The sequence below is a fragment of the Scatophagus argus genome, chromosome 16, assembly GCF_020382885.2.
Source record: "Scatophagus argus isolate fScaArg1 chromosome 16, fScaArg1.pri, whole genome shotgun sequence".
Lineage (NCBI taxonomy): Eukaryota > Metazoa > Chordata > Actinopteri > Scatophagidae > Scatophagus > Scatophagus argus.
Genome location: NC_058508.1, coordinates 17,697,954 through 17,716,547, shown reverse-complemented (window position 1 = coordinate 17,716,547; position 18,594 = coordinate 17,697,954). Strand labels below are relative to the sequence as shown.

Below are 18,594 nucleotides of genomic sequence, written 5' to 3'. Positions count from 1 at the left end.
AGACAGTCAAGCCAATAGATCACACAATCTGCTTTGTTCATTATGGGATGGAACAAATTATCAACCTGTTATGATCAGATCAACACAACAGAAGCTCACTGAGGTGATCATAACATCTCTTTCCACTTCACTCCCATCCCAGCTTCCTAAATTCCACATCAGTGATCACACAGAATAGCACTGTGAGGGGCTTGTTTTAGTTTCTGTGTGAGGGAAAAAATCCCAAATCAAACATTTACTGAAGGGCTACATTTTTCCCCATGTTATTGTTCTTAGGTCAAATGAGCCCAGAGATGGGGTGAAGCGGTTGAAGTTCACTAGAACTTCACTGTAAACTGAGAAATGATTGCATGCATTGCTCAACAGATTACCTCATTCATAAAACTACAGATTGTATTATTTTCTCAAGTTGCATTTGCTTGAAACTGACATCCTGCACGCCTTGTTTGAGAAAATCCCACAGCCACAGGATCCAACTTGCAAAGGCAGCGTTGACTGATGAATCCGCAGAATAATCGGTCACATAAACATGGCACCTTACACCACATGTGTTCGGGAAGCTGCTATGCCACACACTGGCACTCCAGATGAGGATAATAAGTATTATGATATTGAACAACACAGCACAAAACAAACCATCATCTTATGTATGTAGCACGTTGTGATAGACACAGTATGTAATAAGGTCTGACTCAAAGCTTTAAATAAGATGTGACAGCTTCCTGGGAAAAAGAAAACACGCAGAGAAAGTTAGCAGAGAATCTGACGCTGCAGAGCTGCTCATTAAGAGGAAACTGACTGATAATGCTGCATTTCTCCCACAGAACTTTGGCTCGTAGGAACATAATTAATGTAATTTAGGCAAGGTGCCACTTACTACACATAACAGAGTCAATAGCAGGAGGGAGACACGCTGACTGACCCATTAATCTACCTCCTCCTTTTACATGCTGCAGCTCTTACTGTTGATGGCATAAATGTACTCCGATCTGCTCACTGTCCTGGAATGACTCATGTGATAAAACTGAAAAGTCCCCTGTCTTTTACAGAATCAGGGCTCCCAAATCTAAGGGGATAGATTCAGACAGGAGATAGTCACGCAAGAAGAGGGAAGAAAGGTTTCTGTTTGTAGACAGGAATCTGTGCAGTGCATCAAAGATGGGACAGAGGCAATATGAGTGGGCGTAAAACTTATGTTTCAAAAAATGAAAGGTAAATGTAATGATTCATTTTCCAGTTAAAGATGGAATGAAAAAACTTGATAAGATCAGACAATGACACTGAAACTTAAATCAGATACTACATGTTGTAAATACAGTCTGGTAAGCAAGTGGAAATATTTCTGATTAAAAAATAAGCACAAGTTTCTTGACAAGTAATGGAAATGGTATAAAGACCAGGAACTGTTAAACTAATAGACACATGTTATCACAATAGCAATGGCAAGCAACAGAGAAGTTATTAACAATGTGTTCATGCTAAACGAGCAAACTAACAAAAAAAACTATGATTATATACTATTATTAATTAGTATCATAGCGTTATCTTCTGTTGACATAATAAAATTATGTTGTTACTTTAGCTATGTCATAATTTTACTAAATATAAAGTTTTATTTTTATACTTACTGGATATTTTTTGGAACATCATATGTCATCTTCTAATATCTATTATTATATACGAAAAGCATAAAAATAAGTGAATATTTCTGATACCATTAATATCAAATGTGATTGCCATGCATTAGCAAATAATGTGTCCCTCTGTCTGAAAGTACGTGACTCTAACAACATGCATTTGCCCTTACATGAACAGGTTTGTCCGAGTGAGCTGAAATGCCCTCTGGGCATTTTTTCATTTGTTTTTTCCAAAACCTGCCACCACAAGTGATGCTAATGTACTGTGACATTCAGGTTGAGTCAGGTTGAGGATATTCCAGTCAGTGGCAGAGCAAACATTCAGGTCCTTTAATTAAATAAAAGTACTAATACCGCAGTGTACAAGTACTCTGTTACTTAAGTAGGCTGAAAGTATGTATGTCACAATTACTCAGAGCCCAAAAAAACACCTTCAAAATGTGTGTTTTTTCCAACCTCCAACACTTCAAATGATTAAAAATAAACAAAAGTTAGTGGAACTGTGTAATGTTATTGCAAGAGTAGTACTTTAACAGTTCCTAAAATAATCTAATAATAATAATCTAAAATAATCACCAATTAATTTGCAGCTGATCAACAACTTTGAGATACTGTTAAATACTGTTGCTTAGGTTAATTTACAAGGAAAAAAAATTAATTATTTTGAAAAAAACAATTAATTTCTAAAGTCAAATAATAAGTACAACATTTCTCTTTGAATGTAGTGGAGCAGAGTAGAGTAAAGTAACATCAAAAGAATACAAGTATGTGCGTAAAAGTACTGCCAACTCCAGTAAAGTGTGTCACATGATCAACCATCTGAAACAAACAGTCACAAGGTTATACAAGGAATCATAATATCCTCTTGACTGTATTGATAAACAATATTTTCGGCTGAATACACCTCGTCAGTGAAGCTGAGGCTGTCAGTCCTTAACTTAGAAAGAAGACACTAGCACCATCTAGAGGCCAACAGTGTACATGCAAGCAGTTTATGTTCTAAATTCTAAATTCTAAATTATTTTGCTGTCTTACACAAAGATTATTTTCTTAAATAATACTACACTGTTAAAATACTTTCTTAAAACTTCTGTATTGTAAATGATAGTCCAAACTGACACCTTCACAATCCTTGTTTTGTCTCAGTGCAATATTCACCTTTGAAATGTAGTGGAGCAGAAGTACAAAGTGGCATGAAATGGAAATACTCAAGTGAATTCCAAGTACTACTTTGTATAATAAAGTATAGTACCTACATATACTTTTGTGCTTCACAAGTGTTCAGTCTGTTACTAATGCAAGATAAACCATAAAAATGATGAAGTAGGTCAAAATAAGGTAAGATATTAAACTACAGGGGGAAATTCACAAGCTATTAAAATAATTTCTGCTTTTACCAGCTACATCATTAAAGTGATGCATACATATTAATGCATCAATAATTACTTTTGCATAAAATACATTGTTCTGGAAATGGCTATTTTACATACTTATTACAATAAATAAATTTTCTACTCACCTCCTTCACAGCCAGTAGAGTTGTGGTGGAGTTTTGGCTGTGTGTGTGTGCACGCACTTAAGTTTCAGTGAGAACATTTCAAAGGTTTTAAGATGCCTTGAAAAATGTAACACTTCCCAGCTGGCCAGTGACCCTTCAACTCCTTCTTCATGGCAGCTCCCAGGCTGGCAGAACAAACAGTCATAAATTGCCTTTGACTATAGTGCTGAGAGGTCAAAGCTGCTGTGTGGCCTTCTGGACATCCTGCCACACAGTATTCCCAGAAATAGTGGATGAGTTTCGGCCAAGGGCCTTTTTTTAGACTGAAATAATAGAGTGTTAAACTAAAACTCATCCAGCATTCACACACAGACCCATGCATGGTCAGAACTAACAGGACATCAAATAACTACGTGGTTTATTGCTGAGGGGCCATTTCATTATGATCTATTTGTATGGTTACTATGCTTTTCTTAAAAAGTGTATATTGTTGTAGTATATATGTCAAAACAGCAGGGGGTGTTGTTTACCATAACTACGTTAACATTAGCTATCGCTGTAATCAAATCTTTGAATGAAATGTTTGGATCTCCTCATGTTAATTTTAGAATTCAGTCTCAGTTCAATTCGACGTAGACTGCAGATGTCTCACTTCCTAAAATACCACATCTTCCATCAAGATTTCTTAGAATCTCACGATTTGTCTTCCCTGCAGCTCACATGGCAAGCGATTCCTGCAGAGGTGTCTTTAAATGCTGATGCTGCTGTGCAAAAGTTCCTGTTGTTATTCGCTCCGCTGGTTTCACACATTGACCGTGACTGTCTCGCCCTGCTGTCCTCGGGGCATTCCAGGCCCACAGTTCAACATGTGTGGTGGGAGCCAACTCACAAAAACACAGGAAGCAAAAGGAAAACGCAAATCTACTTAATATCGCCAAAGGAAATTACTAATGAGCATAAATTAGGCAAACTGGACTTCCTGATGGGAATAGTAAGATTTTATCTCGTCTGCACTACTGAGACGCTACACATTTATGGCTGGATATGCCAACAGAAAAACAGTTATGTAGAGTTCTTTTGTTTTTAGAAATCTGGCTTTAAAATCTTTCAAAAACTGAATTACGCAGGAATGAAGTAGCCCCCAGTCAGATATATTTTTTAATAACCTTTCCAAATGTGAAAAAGTTGCATTAGTGAATGGAGTTGGCAGCCCTTTTCAGTGAGTCAGAGAGCATTTGTGAGCCTGTATGTGGCTATGTATTTAACTCCCACCTTTGCAATGAGGCCCTCCACCACTCTGTTGTTGGTGAGGGCCCACATGGAAGTGATTACGCTGTGCACAGAGTGAAATTACAGAGAAAACCTACAGAACTGGAGCCCTCCTATAACTACTCACTCATTCACTTAGATTTACACACGAGCGCAAGCTCAGAAGCACATACAGCCAAGTGAACAAACACACACAGATATAGAGAGAGGGACAGATGGGCGCGCACACAAACACAAACACACACACACTCGCACAGGAGCTCTGCTGCCACCTTGCCTGAAGCTGTACATTTCCACTGCTGGCTCTGTCGGGACAAGGCTGCAGTGTGCTTCCCTCCCCACCTTCTCTCTCTTGGACTGGAGTGGGATGGGGCCAAGGCTGTAAATTCCTCAGAAAGAGCTGTTAAAAGCGCCTCCATTAAAACAGGGGGGCCGGCGCTCGCCAGAGAGGAGCCGATTCAATAAGTCATCATCGAAGCCTGAGGCCTTTCTGGGGCCCCCAGGAGAGTGACTATAGCCACAGACTGGATTGAAGCTACCTCACTCTGTTTAACACACCCTGTTTACCTGCAGATGCAGGTACACAGACTGCTCCAGTATTGTATTAATAGGCCAAACAATGATTTTATTGCCTTGCAATGTATCTGCAGGGGGTTGATTGACTCATCAATTATAACTTCAATGATTACTTCCAGAGCTGTTGAATTGTATGGTTCTCTAGACTCTGTTGTTTAGCCTTTATTGCACAGGAACAAAACTCCTTTTGGTCCACTGTTATGCCACAAAAAATGTATATTATATTTAATAACATCCACAGGGTGTTTGGATCAGAAAAGGCTTTGATCACAAGTCACACTAGCATTTAAGAACTGTCCCAACAGTTTCAAAACAGAAGTTAACAAAGTTGCCATTATATCTACTGTTACTGCACATCTATCCATATCCATCAAAATATGACAGAGTATGTGTAATTCATTTTCCAGTACATACTCAGTTATGGACAATATCCTGCAGATTAATTACAGATTAAGACACATGGACATGATGAAACACGACACATCAAACAGTACGCTTTGGGCTATCAGTGTATTCGTCCCAGGGGGAGGAAAAAAAAGGAAATTATACAAAAATAATTGTAATAATACAATACAATATACAATACTAATACAATATTTTAAAATGCCAGACATTTCATCCATTTTTGTATTATCCATGTGCCATCACCCTCAAGAAAGTTTATGAGAGTGGCATGGCTGTGTACACACTGTGGTGTCTGGATGCACATTAACCATTCACTTCCCTCCACACACACACACACTCCTCCCAATCAAGCCCATTATTATCCCAGGCGTGCTGCAGGCTCCCAAAATATCTGTCACGCAGCTGTCGGCACCTTTCAGCTCAGCAGCTGGAGAGGCTGCTGAGGCGCTTCTCGTTTTCTTCCCTCATGCCACATACAGCCCTGATGAACAGAGGGCAAAACAAACTCCCCTAACATCGCACATTCCCTGCCAGCCTGTTGCATTTGTTTTCTTATCAAAGCCACCCCTGAGAGCTCTGTGCACTTAAGAGCAATAAAATGCCTGACAAATGGTGTGCACTGTGGAAAGGAGGTGGTGAGCTCCTTTCTGCAGCTTCTACTATATTTCCCTCTGCTGCAAAGATGTGGCCCACATGCTGATCCGACTATTTAGGTCATTAGGTATGAGAGGCTTTGTTTGGTCATTTAAGAACAGCTAGCTGTCTTGTAAGGTCTGATGTAAGCCTGAAAGGCACATGAGGACAAATCATAATACTATTATTGTTTGCTAGTTGGTAGCAATGTGGTTCTTTAACAGTAAAAACAATCATTGCTGCTGAGAAGCAATTTTTTCCACATGTTTCAGTGTTTAAATGAAATATTTATGGGCATTTATCATATTTTCAGTGAGGAATATAGCTTTGAATTTCACATTAATAGAAATGATTTTAATGGACAACAGCACAAATGGAGAAAAGCAGGATACCTCCATTGTAAGGTCAGTATTTATGGCCGGAAGCCCTGAATCAAAGTCAGAAACTGAAAAGCACATTTAAACCTTCAGTCTCCTGCCAACTTGTTACACTCCATCCATCCCACTCACAGTGGCAAATGATAGGAGGAAATGACAGCAATGATAGAAGGAGAAAGAACATATTGCACTTCCTGTTGAGATTTCAAGGGACAGGAAGAGAGATAGATTTAAGACGTGCTCTGGTAAATCTCAGCTGCTCTCCGGTTAGGATAATGTATGACTGCAACTAATCTAGTGTTAGCCTTCAGAGCATGAGTTCCACTTGAGTTTATGCCAAGATTTGATTAGAAACAGTCTTACTACATGTATGGGTAGTTTTTCCCTTTCTTTCCCCCCATTTTTCTTTTCTCTGCAATCCTTATTCTCTTTGTCTGTTTTTAAGCCCCTTCACAAGCCTCATTTAATTATTATACATTACATTACATTCACACAAACTAAACAATGGCTCCACAGTAACAGTGAGAATGCTGGCGCTTGTGACTAACAACATGATCCTTTTCTTACATGCCAAGGCCTTCTTCCAATAAGCGCGACATCATAATATCAACTTGAGGAGCATTCTTCCTATCTTACCCTCGATCCCTGGCTTGTCCCTTCTTGCCTTCAAGCAAGCAGGAAATGGCTGCACGCAAGATTTAAGATCTGAGATCAACAACAAGGGAGACAGCTTCCACTGAGACACCGGGCACCGACTTTAAAGAGAATATAATCCAAGATAGCTGCATTTATTATAAATAGTTTAATACAGTTGGTTTGTCACAGTGTTTAACAATAAACCTGAAAGTCTTTTTTTTCTAAATCTGTTCTCTGGAGAAGGTCAAACTCCCCAGATTTACTGAGAGAAAACAACTCTGTGAAAGGCTTTTTTTCCCCTGGCATAAGTTAAATGCACAGCATCTGATTCCTTTTAGTTTTGATGATGTGATATCCAATGATTTCCCTGAAATATTCACAAAATCACAGTCATGGCTCCCTCCTAATTTTGATTCTCCTTTTCTTCCTTTCCTCTGGAAAAAGACAAAAGCAACCAAATAATACTGAATTTTCCGTCGTGCTCTCCAAACCCCTCCTCCCGTAAACCCTTAAACAATCTCACTCGCTTCACCACCAACACCCCACCCCATGCCGCTTGTCTTCATTCTCTCACTCTTCATTTGTTTCTCTGCTTCGGTACAAAGCCAAACAAGCCAGCCATTAAGTCAAGTTAAGCGCAGGAAGTGGGCCTTCGGGCCAGGCGGCACTGTTTACAAGAAGCTAGTCAGGTTTCAGCGGCGCTTTGAAGTGAGCAGCGCAAAGGAGACTGTCTGTCACTAGGCAAAGGCCCAGCACCGCTCCACTGACTCACTCGCATTCCCCCCATTCATCTGAGCAGAGAGAGGGAAGGAGGGTGGAGGCAGAAGGGGTGTAGATTTATGTTTTTCTCCACTCCGAGTATCTGTTCCTACCTTTCATCACTCTTACCTGTCTGTTATTACAACAAGTCTTTATTCGACCCCAGATAAGAGTACAAGAAAGACAAACACAGACTTGTTGAACAGGTCATGAGATATAAGAGAGGTCCACTGATATTAAAGCTCTGCTAGACACTCATGCCAATGACTGTACTGTAACCTACAGGGGTACATCCTAACGTAGTGCTTACATGTATTCTGTGCCCCTATAAGCCTTTGCAGCACTTGCACATGAATGCATGCAATTTAAGAAGAAATTTTAAAACGCCTGCTTCTAGCCCAGAGCCTCTGCTCTGAGGCAAGAGGATCAGCTTTCTCCAACACACCCATCTACTTCATGACATCACCGCAGAGAAGGTTCAGTTTCAGCCATGCATGGCTTGGGGGATTCCAACTTGGCACAGAGGCTGCAGAGAAGCAACACTACGGCACAGCTGAAAAACTTTGTTTTCCTTTCACCAAAACAGGCAGGCAGGAACAGTTTCACACCTATACGCAGCAGCGCCGACGTTTCTTACCCGATCATTCTTGTTGATTTAACTGGAGCCTCTCTAACAACAGGCTAAAACAAGGTTTCTTGTTTTGTTTAGCACTTCAGGGTGATGTTGGCATAGATGTGCGAGGAAGCCCTGTGCCACATTCTTACAGCACCACCTTCTCAGACTCAAAACATCTAGATGTGAAATACTTCAGAATATATTAATGATTTGGGTGATAAGTGATGAACAGGAGAGTTGTGTTCGAATTACAGTTTTGGAATTAATTCATTCCCTGTATTTCCCTGATGGCTACAGTCACATGTAAAAAAAAGAAAAAGCTCATTTCCATTAAGAATTCCAGTAATCTTTTACTGCTGCCTGCAAGTCTGAGGCAACAGATGTTCAGGTGTGACACAGGGCCCCCCCCCCTTATTGAGAAAACACATTATGGCTGTTCTTTTTTTTAAAAAAATAACTTGTTATCAAGACATTATTTAATCACAGAGGAAATTTGAACAGGACTGGGAAAGTAATCGAAGGAAAACACTCAAAACTATTTTTCTCCTTGAACTCGCATTTTAAAGTCAAGCATTTGATTTATAGTTGATATCTGATGATATCTGTGCATTTTGCAGTCTCAGCATCTGTTTTTGGTTAAAGAGGAGTCACAGTACAATGGGGCCAGAATGAAAAAGCTTCTTGGATATCATCCAGCAGACTGAAATGTACACATTCTTTCAAGCCATAAAAAAATGCAATTTACAACCAGCGAGTAATTAAAAAAGGAGCATGACTAGAGTAAAGTAAAGCACATGTACACTGGCAGGTGAGGAAAAGTATTTACTTTCTTTAAATACAAATATATATTTCATGTTTTTACAAATACTATTTACAATTTCAATTTTTTTCTTAAAAAAAAAATGCTTGAAGAGAGAGAGAAAAAAACAAAAACTGCTGTTCTTCCACTGCTCATTCTCCCACTCTCTATGTTCTTGGCTGCAGGATCATCACTCCCTTTGAGTTTATGGTGGCTTTCAGAAAAGAGAGAGGGGGTGGATAACATTTCAGCACATGGCGTCCATAGCCATGCTTGTTATTTGTTCAGACAGTCAGGTTCAGTCCTTGTTTATCCAGCTTGCCCTTTTGTCAAACCCTGACCCTCAGTTTGGCATGCATGTGTGGCTATAAAGCTGAGGAGAATACAAATGCTGTAAGAATCTATAGCAACTCACTGTGCTACTTACCTATCACATGAGAAACAAGTAATAATACACAAATTAGTCCCAGCAAACACTGAGATATCTCTTTCTACTACACAGTGGTCTCTCCATGTTTGCCATTTGTCAGCCTTGTGTAGAACTTATGCCAGGAGTGTAGAGTCTTTCCAGACCAGATCCAGAAACCAGAGGTGATACCCACTATCAGTGTCATAAGGTACTTAATCATGTAAACTGTGAAGTCTGGAGTCATGCGTGGCCCAGTCTGGACAGGACAGGGGATGGCCAAGGCCCTGCAGTTGTGGCTAACCCAGCTGCGCTCCCAGTGGGTGCGGAAGGCCTGCTCATAGAAGAAGCAGGCAATAACAATGGTAGCAGGGACGGTGTAGAGCACGCTGAATACGCCAATTCGCACCATCAGTCGCTCCAGCTTTTCTGTCTTGGTGCCGTCGTGTTTCATGATGGTGCGGATTCGGAACAGCGACACAAAGCCGGCTAGCAAGAAAGAGGTACCGATGAAGAGATAGATGAAGAGAGGGGCCAGAACAAAGCCTCGAAGAGGGTCCAGGTTGCTCAGACTGACGAAGCAGACGCCGCTAAGCACATCACCCTCGATCTGCCCAATGGCCAGGATGCTGATGGTCTTGACGGCTGGCACTGCCCAGGCTGCCAGGTGAAAATACTGAGAGTTGGCCTCAATAGCCTCATGGCCCCACTTCATACCTGCTGCCAGGAACCAGGTGAGAGACAGGATGACCCACCAGATGGAGCTGGCCATGCTGAAGAAATAGAGCATCATGAAGAGGATGGTGCAACCTTCTTTTTTAGTGCCTTGGACGATTGTTTTATAGCCATCCGGGTTGAAGCTGTCATTGCAGACCACTCTGTCCCCCAGGAAGTAGCCAGCTATGTAGGCTATGGAGACCATAGTGTAGCAGCCCGACAGGAAGATGATAGGTCGCTCAGGATACCTAAAGCGTTGCATGTCAACTAAATAGGTGGTTACTGTGAATAATGTAGATGCACAACAAAGCACAGACCAGACCAGAATCCATATACGAGAGAAATGAATCTCTTTGTCAGTGAAAAACATATTCCCACCGCTCTTTGATGGCTCACATGGTGCTGCACAATCCTTCTCATTTAAAAACTCATAATTTAAATATGGGGGTACTTTGAGAACAGCAGGGCAACGGAAAAGCCTCTCATGAGGAGGGACCACGGTGAAGTCCTGGGTCCCCGGGACAGACATGATGGGTGGTACGGTGGCGGCGGTGGAATCGTTTTGGCCCACGCAGATTTGTCCGTCTCCCAGCACAGGGAAGTTCTCGCAGCGCAGTCGGTCCGGCCACTGAAAGCCAAATTTGTTCATGAGAGCCTCGCAGCCCTGCTTGGCTCTCTCGCAGATTGACCTGCAGGGAGGAATGGCCTTCTCCAAAACTGTACACACAGGCGCATACATAGAGCACAGGAAGAATTTCAACTCCGGAGAGCACTGTACCTTAACAAGAGGGTAAAACTGGTGCACCTCGAGCCCCGCGTCCTCCTGATTGTAATGGCCCACTAAATTTGGCATGATGGTTTGGTTATACGCAATGTCCGTGCACAGAGGAATTGAAATCGGCTGACAAAAGCCATGCTCCGGGACGACTATTCCATTGTCCCCTTGGTACTGGGCTGATATCAGCAGAGGCAGCAGGAGCGCAACAGACCAGGTCTTGCAAAAACTCATCTTCCCAAGTTTAAGACCACAACTTTAGCCCGACGAGTTTGAAATAATTTCTGTCGTATTTATCATCAGTTATTAAGATACTGAATAACTTTCTGACGTGAAAATTCCGGCAGAGAAGATCAGAAAGCTGCTCTCTTTTGGTCTCCTGCGAACACTACAAGCTGACTTTTTTCTTTTCAACAACTCCGTTTACCCCACCATTCCGGCTACGATAAGAAAAGCAACTTCCGTTTGTACCTTTCAAAATAATAACATAATTGACAAACACGGGATAGTGCAGGATAGTTTAGCCAAGGTAACAGCACAGCACAGACATTTAATATAATAAACAAATTATATCGTTTTGATTAAGAGCCTGACCAAAACTAAAGTAATTCATATTACATCAGTTCATCCTTCCACTCCACCTTGCATTAATGTGATATATTACCGAACCAATTAAGTTTAACTTTATAATCATATTAGTCATATTAATTTCGTAACAGGTCATCATCTTATTCTCATTGGTAAAGTGTATGCTTTTATTTTGAAGGTAACACCACTTATGTACTGGTCGTATTTTTGCTAACATTGTTAAACTTGACTCCACATCTGGATTGCGTGGCCCAACCAGACTTTCAAGGTGGGGGTGGGCTTTGCCACAAATTGGACTTGTCATGTCCATGTCATGTTCATATTCCTCATCAAAGTTCTGTGAAAGTATGCATTGTGAAGCAATTTGTTAAAATGCACACATAATTCATGAACTGAAACAAATACATTTTAAACCAACATACTTAAGCAAAAACTGAAGCTACAAAAGTGTAACAGAACTGAACTGAATGCACAGATTATTAAATAGAAATTATCACTATGCAGCTTATTACAACAACAACTACTACAACTACTACTACTACTAATAATAATAATAATGATAATAACGATCTGTATAAATAGACGTGCATGAATAAACTCCAGGTGAGCATAACGACTGGTGACCTGTGATGACCTGACTGACTGACTACGTGAGAGCCTAAAATATGGGGGGAGGGTGTGTCACCATGTTACTATGCTCTTCGATCTCCTACTTGATGTTAATTGGATCAAAACTTGCGTTCCTCACGCTCAGCCAATGTGCGTTCAGGTCGCGAGGACAATATTAAACTATAGAGCGGTCGATCTCGGAGGGGGGTGGGTTTGAGGGGGGAACAGAGAGCCTTTGAGGATAATGTAAGAGAACTGTTAACTCCAAAAGTTCCCGTTACTTGGCTGAATGAGGTAGGTTAGCCCTGTATTTTTTTTATTCTCGCATAATTTGTTTAATTTCGGCGAACTTAGTCTAAATTGAACGGAAGTAAAGCAGTTTTAATACGGGCCAAAGATTTTACTGTAACATAGCCAAGGCAGCATCCAACTTGCTAGCTTCAGCAACTAACGTCAACGGCTAAATTAGCTAGTTGATTTGTATTCTGTGAAATAGCAGTTAACTAGCTCTCATTTTCTTTGTGATCAAAATATAAGCTTCCATATCAAATATTAATGAATATGTTGTGTTTTACCAGAGCAGTAATGGAGTAAAGAATCAGGTGAAGTTAAAGGGAGTTCAGAATGGCATTTGACGGGCATCAGAACACATTTGCAAATTCACTCTTTCCCACATACCAACGTCAGGTGAGTTTAAGTTACATATGACATGCCATATATGCAGCAGTGTTAGACGTTATAATAGGACAAATGATGGGGGGAAACTATTGAATTATTATATTTACCCATTATCATTAAGTTCATTAAGTTATATAATGGGTGAGAAAAGGCCCTTGATTATTGGACATATTTTTGATGGAAAGATTATTGTCATAACCAGTTAATCTGGTTATTTTCTGGAGTGATGGTATGGACTAGGAAATGCCCGAAAGTAGTGAAAATCACATTTTCAAACTACCCAAATGTTCATTTTGCAGTGATATGAAACATACACACACACGACAAAAAATGGCTTCAGATCCTTAAAACTGAATAGATTTTATTATCAAAATACTTGATGGTTTGTTGACAACCAATCGAGCGATCACTTAATGAACTAATGATTTTAGCTTTAAATGTCTCATTTGTGTTTTTATATGCTGTTTCGTCAGAACGGTTAAATAGTTTTAGCCGTCAACAATTGTTTCAGTAAGTCTTTGGCACTGATCTGTTTTGTAAGAGAAACAAAAATGAAGTAAAGGTTTTTTTTTCAGGTGAATTTAAGAGTAACTTTTGCTTCATTCTTTCAGGCCAGTGTAAATGTAGGCAGTGGGGACAATGGTAGCGTGGTATTGCCCTTTTCCAGTCCCAGTGTCTCGCTGCAGGAACAGGACACAGCATCTTACATGCCTTGGTCTTACAATGCTCATGATGATGATCCCTATGGCCTTGTCAGTTGTGCCCAGAGCAGCACTAAAAGCAGGTATTCAATTTTAACTACATGTATGTTCAGGATAAGTATGTGAATAATCATTGTTGCACTCTCTGAAGTGTTAGGAAAGGGGTGTTAGGAAAATCACACTGCTATTCTGTCCGCTCAAAAAATTTTTCCAAGTTTTTGGATTTTATTCTGTTATTCTGAAGTTTATAAATGTACTAGGTGCCTTGTTGTGGAAGAAAAGCAATGAATAAAAAGAAGTTAGAGTGGGATTTTTTTTTTCTTGAAGGAAACCCACTGATAATACTGACTGCGACGGGGAGAGTGATCTACAAGGTCTAGTGTCAAATATTTTGGAAGAAGCAGATTCACAGGATAGCTACTTTAATGAAGGGTATGTCATGGTTTAATGTTTTCATATTATAGGGTTATGTATTGTATGATTTATGATTGTGACACCACAGAGTTGAACAAACAAAAATGTATAATATTTTTGTTTTTAATATATATTTAAAAAAAAATCATATATGTCATATGTTTATTTCATACATGCTAACATTAAAGGAAGTCATTAATCTCCTTTTAGGAGCCTGCCAACATGTAATCCTGTCTGGTCTCCAAAGACACTGAGAGAAGAGCTGCTACAGTATTTTAAATCAGAGGCTAAAACGCAACACAACCCTTCCTTTCCTCTGAACTATGTGTCCTATGAGTCTTTAAGTAGAGGACAGGAACAGTCAGTCGACAAAGATGTTAAAGACTTTTATCAGCATTCCAATGGCCTTGCTGCAAGCCAACAATGGTATTATAATTTGCCTAACGGAGAGAGAGAGAGCTGTACCGTCCGTCCTCAGAAACTGCCACCAGGTCTGCCGGTGCCTAACATGGCTAACACCTACATGTCACAAATGCAGCAAAGCAAATATGACAGCACATCAGCTGATAAAAACAGAGGGAATAGTCAGTCTCTGAATAACATTCCTGACCTCAATGATGTCTTTAGACCTCAAAGCGAAATGAACGGCCCATCTTTTCATCTTTACTACGAAGACCAATACATCCAGGGCAGCACAAAGCCTATCAGTAATGAGCAGTATGTTCCGCAAGACGTGAATCAACTGGTCAGCAGTTTTCAGTCGCTCATGGCTGGTGAGCATGATAGCTTATATCATGGGGACTTTCCAAACATGCATAGACAGACAGAGAGCATGCACCATGAAGACAACATGGATGAAGAATGGAAAATCATCAGTCCTGCTGTGTCAGCACAAAGCACTCCTGCGGTGCAAACTCCAAAACAGCTGATGGGAGAATTTGGGACTGTGCCGATCGAAAGAAATGGACTAGGGAGGAACTTTCAAGATTTACCTGCTCTCAGCTCGCAATGTACAGAGTACGTCCAGCAGCCAAAGCCATTCTCTGGATCTTTCAAGTTGACCATGCACAGGGAGAACACTGTAGTCCCCAGCATGAACCAGTATTCGAAGTATTACATCCAGCAGAGCCAGATGCAGAGCAAAATCAAACAACAAGTACAGAAGGAAAAGACGGGGGTGCATATGTCTGGCTATCTGGGGGAATGCTTCCCCTCAAGACCCCTAACCAACTGTAACATGAGAGGTGGAGATAAGAAACAGGCCCTCTCACAAAACCTTGACCACTTGGGAAACATGCAGCCTCAGAGATTTGATGGAGAAAACAGCCTGGTCAGCACAGGGAATACACAACAGCTCATGCCTCTCATGTATCCTGTAAATGACCACAGAAGGCATTCCAGCATGCCCAGACCTGCACTACCTTACAGAAGTTGTGTTCCTGGCATGGATATGGGTGATATGATGTCAGCCAGTGAGTCTGCAGCTTTCAACTCCTTTGGCAGTGGCATGATGACCCACAGAGGGGAGAGCACCTATCATGGCATCGCCTCAGCCATGACAACTTCATTGGTGATGCATGAAGGGGGACCAATGATCCAGCTTTACTTCTACCTGAATGAGTGTTTTGAGCAGTGGAGATTTTTGGAGAAGGAGAGAAAGAGGGTATGCTATCAAAATCTGACTTTGTGTCAAGTAAGATATCCAGGAGAGATTTTCAAGATTAATGTCAGTCAGTCAATATTTTTTGATTGAATCATTTTGGCAGTGTAGTTTGCTTTATTTCCAGTCATTTGCTGACAAAAACTATTTATATATATTTATATATTATTTTCTTAATATGCACCCATTCAACTGTTAAGCATATGTGCAGGATTAGCAAAAGGTCACATTTTGTTTTATTTATATTTTACACAACTTCCCACCTTTTTTTTGGAATCAGGGTTGTATTTTTTAATGTAATGTAATTTAATGTCCACTGTACAGTTTCACTGCAGAGAAAGGGAAAAATATTAATATCAGTTTGGGACCAAGTATTTCGGGATCAGTGGAGTATATTTTTAGTTTTATTGTTTTGGTCTGTTTTATTTTGCTTTTTATTTTTATTTGAATTTATTCAATATATTTTCACTTGTTTTCTATTACAGACAGAGGTCATCCTTACCAAGACCTTTCTTGGGAAAAGGACTGCAGCACTGACTAACACAAACATATTCAAAACTCCACCAAACCCCACAAGAGTTGACCACCTCATTGTCAATCAGATGAGAGAACAAGCAAGGGTGAGACCCCTGAATTTACTGTTTCCATGCTGCCATCTACAGATGAATTCAGTAACGGCAGCCATGTTATGTTCTGAATTTGATAAATTTCACTTTTCTTTTACACAGCCATTAGTTCTATCCAGAGGAAACTGATTCTGTTGAGTGCAGGCTCTTGGTGCTTTGTTTAATTTTCCTTAGTTTGGATCCTGAATATAATTACAAACGTATACTTACATACAAAGTACAGCACTCAAGTTTTCAATGAGACAAAACATACCACTGATTAGCATTCAAAGGTATATGACCCAGCTTTGGTTGTAAATTTTAGTTCACTTAAAAGATTTTTAAAAAGACTTTACACCATTTTTAAATGTTAAACTGTGTATCACCCTTGTTTTTCATTATTAAGTGAATGGATAAAGCATAGATACGCTACAGAGTCAATATTGCTATTGTTGTGCCGTAATGTAGGTAGAATATCACATCAAGAAATCCGACAGAGTAGAGTTCATATGGGGGTTACTTATGTTGGTGTTTTGGCAGGTGGCAAACCTTCTGGATAGAATGGAGAGTCTGAGCAACGTTCCCCTCCATATCAACATCCACACGACGCTGAACAGGCATCACATGGCTATTTCCATCACCCAGAGGAGACGCAAGGAGGAGATCGCCAACATGTCCAAACACCAGCAGCAGAGAGCTTATGTCTCAGAGGACAGAGGTAACTCATATTGCAGTGGTAGGCTTATGTTCCTCTGTCTGCTGTCTGTTCTAACTCACTTCTGTGTCACAGACACCCTGTTGCTGGCCGTTGCTCTGAAGGATCTAGCTGCTACCACGAGGAAGCTCCGCACAGCCCTGTGGTGTGCTCTCCAGCTGACACTACCAAAACCTGTGAAGAGACTTGACCACCATGTTAACAGGGAGGCCACGGGCACAGAGAGATGTCCCTCTCCATTTGATGGATACTCTTTTAAGATATAATTCAGCAGGCAATAAGGATGAGTTAAAGGTCTTGTTAAAATTTAGTCCACTCCACTCCACTCAGTGCCCTGATTATAAATACCCCATACGTAACAGGGTGATGTTAAAAACCAAATGTTACTTGCAAGGCTATCGTGACATTTTACCTGCAACACAGTGATCACTCCAGAATATGAGATTTGCAATTTGAGGCTTGACGAAGCCTGCATTTTTTTGACACCCAGGAGCTTCAGGTGGTTAACTTTTGTTCTGGGTAGGAATGGCATGAAATGTGATTTGTCCTGCTGCATCTTTAACCTCGTTTCATTTAATTAGTGTCAGTTCCAAATTAACATGTATCGTGCTCCATCACCGTTGTATTTAAAGGCACTATTTATGAGGAAGATTTCAGTGAATTCTTCATTCTTTAACTTATTTATTGGACTGTAAGAGAACCTCAGTTCTGGGTATTCCCACGCAATAATTGAATCATTAGAGCAGGAGTTTAAAATGAACATGCTAAATATTAAGACATTCTCTAAAATGTTCCAATTAATTTTCTGGAGCTTCAGCTTTTCTTATCTAACATTAACATGCTGTAATCAGAAAAAAAAGTTTAATCTATCCACAATTTAGTGAAGTTTGAACTGAAACCAAAGATGCTCAAACTTCTGAAAAAAAGTTCAGTGTTTTAAATTGATATGTATGAATCACATTTTCCATTAGAAACGTACAGTGTTAACAAATATGATTCCTATCAGTGAAATGTAACATGGACAAGTCAAAAAATAATTCTGTGATTGCAGTTTAGTCTTTGAAGCCTAACTGTACATCAATAGTTTAATATGCACATGCTAAATTATAAAATATTTTGTCAAGTGTTCCAATTAATTTCTGAAACTTATTTACTTTTTCTGTTAACTCAGTATTGTAATCAGAAAACTGTTTTAGTCTTAAAGTTGGTCAAAAGTTTGGACTAAAATTCAAAAAGTTTTAAATGTATTTGCATTTTCCATCTGATTATTTTCAGATATTTTTAGTAAATTATTATTTGTATCAGTGAGACAGTTTGTCGACTAGGGACAAAAGCTTGTGTCCCTTTTTGTAATGGATGGCGAAGACACAATTCTCTGGAAGCATTAGTCTGTAGTATTCATGTGGCTGTGCTTTTTGAATACGAATTGTTCCCTTTCATTTTAATGTTCTCATTGTGTTTTTTTTCTTTGTTACTTGTTCTTTACACAGAAACTTTAAAAATAAAGCAATCCAAATTTCC

The 18,594-nt window shown here is 40.0% G+C and overlaps 2 protein-coding genes across 3 annotated transcripts; one reads left to right on the top strand and one right to left on the bottom strand.

Annotated features, from left to right (window-relative positions):
* Positions 1-9,215: 9,215 nt before the first annotated feature.
* fzd2 (frizzled class receptor 2) lies at positions 9,216-11,522 on the bottom strand. The gene has a single exon (XM_046416362.1). The coding sequence runs from the start codon at positions 11,335-11,337 to the stop codon at positions 9,700-9,702; it is 1,638 nt and encodes a 545-aa protein (XP_046272318.1). The 5' UTR covers positions 11,338-11,522; the 3' UTR covers positions 9,216-9,699.
* A 952-nt stretch (positions 11,523-12,474) lies between these two features.
* Positions 12,475-18,592, top strand: moto (minamoto). Of its 2 annotated transcripts, none has more exons than XM_046416228.1 (8): positions 12,475-12,594; positions 12,879-12,987; positions 13,590-13,762; positions 14,007-14,111; positions 14,304-15,756; positions 16,239-16,373; positions 16,899-17,076; positions 17,149-18,592. In XM_046416228.1, exons 2-8 carry the CDS (start codon positions 12,925-12,927, stop codon positions 17,337-17,339), a joined length of 2,298 nt encoding a protein of 765 aa, XP_046272184.1. In that variant the 5' UTR covers positions 12,475-12,594; positions 12,879-12,924; the 3' UTR covers positions 17,340-18,592. The 2 variants fall into 2 exon arrangements, with proteins under 2 accessions (XP_046272184.1, XP_046272186.1); XM_046416230.1 differs by having other exon boundaries at positions 12,497-12,594; positions 12,884-12,987.
* The last annotated feature ends 2 nt before the right edge of the window (positions 18,593-18,594 follow it).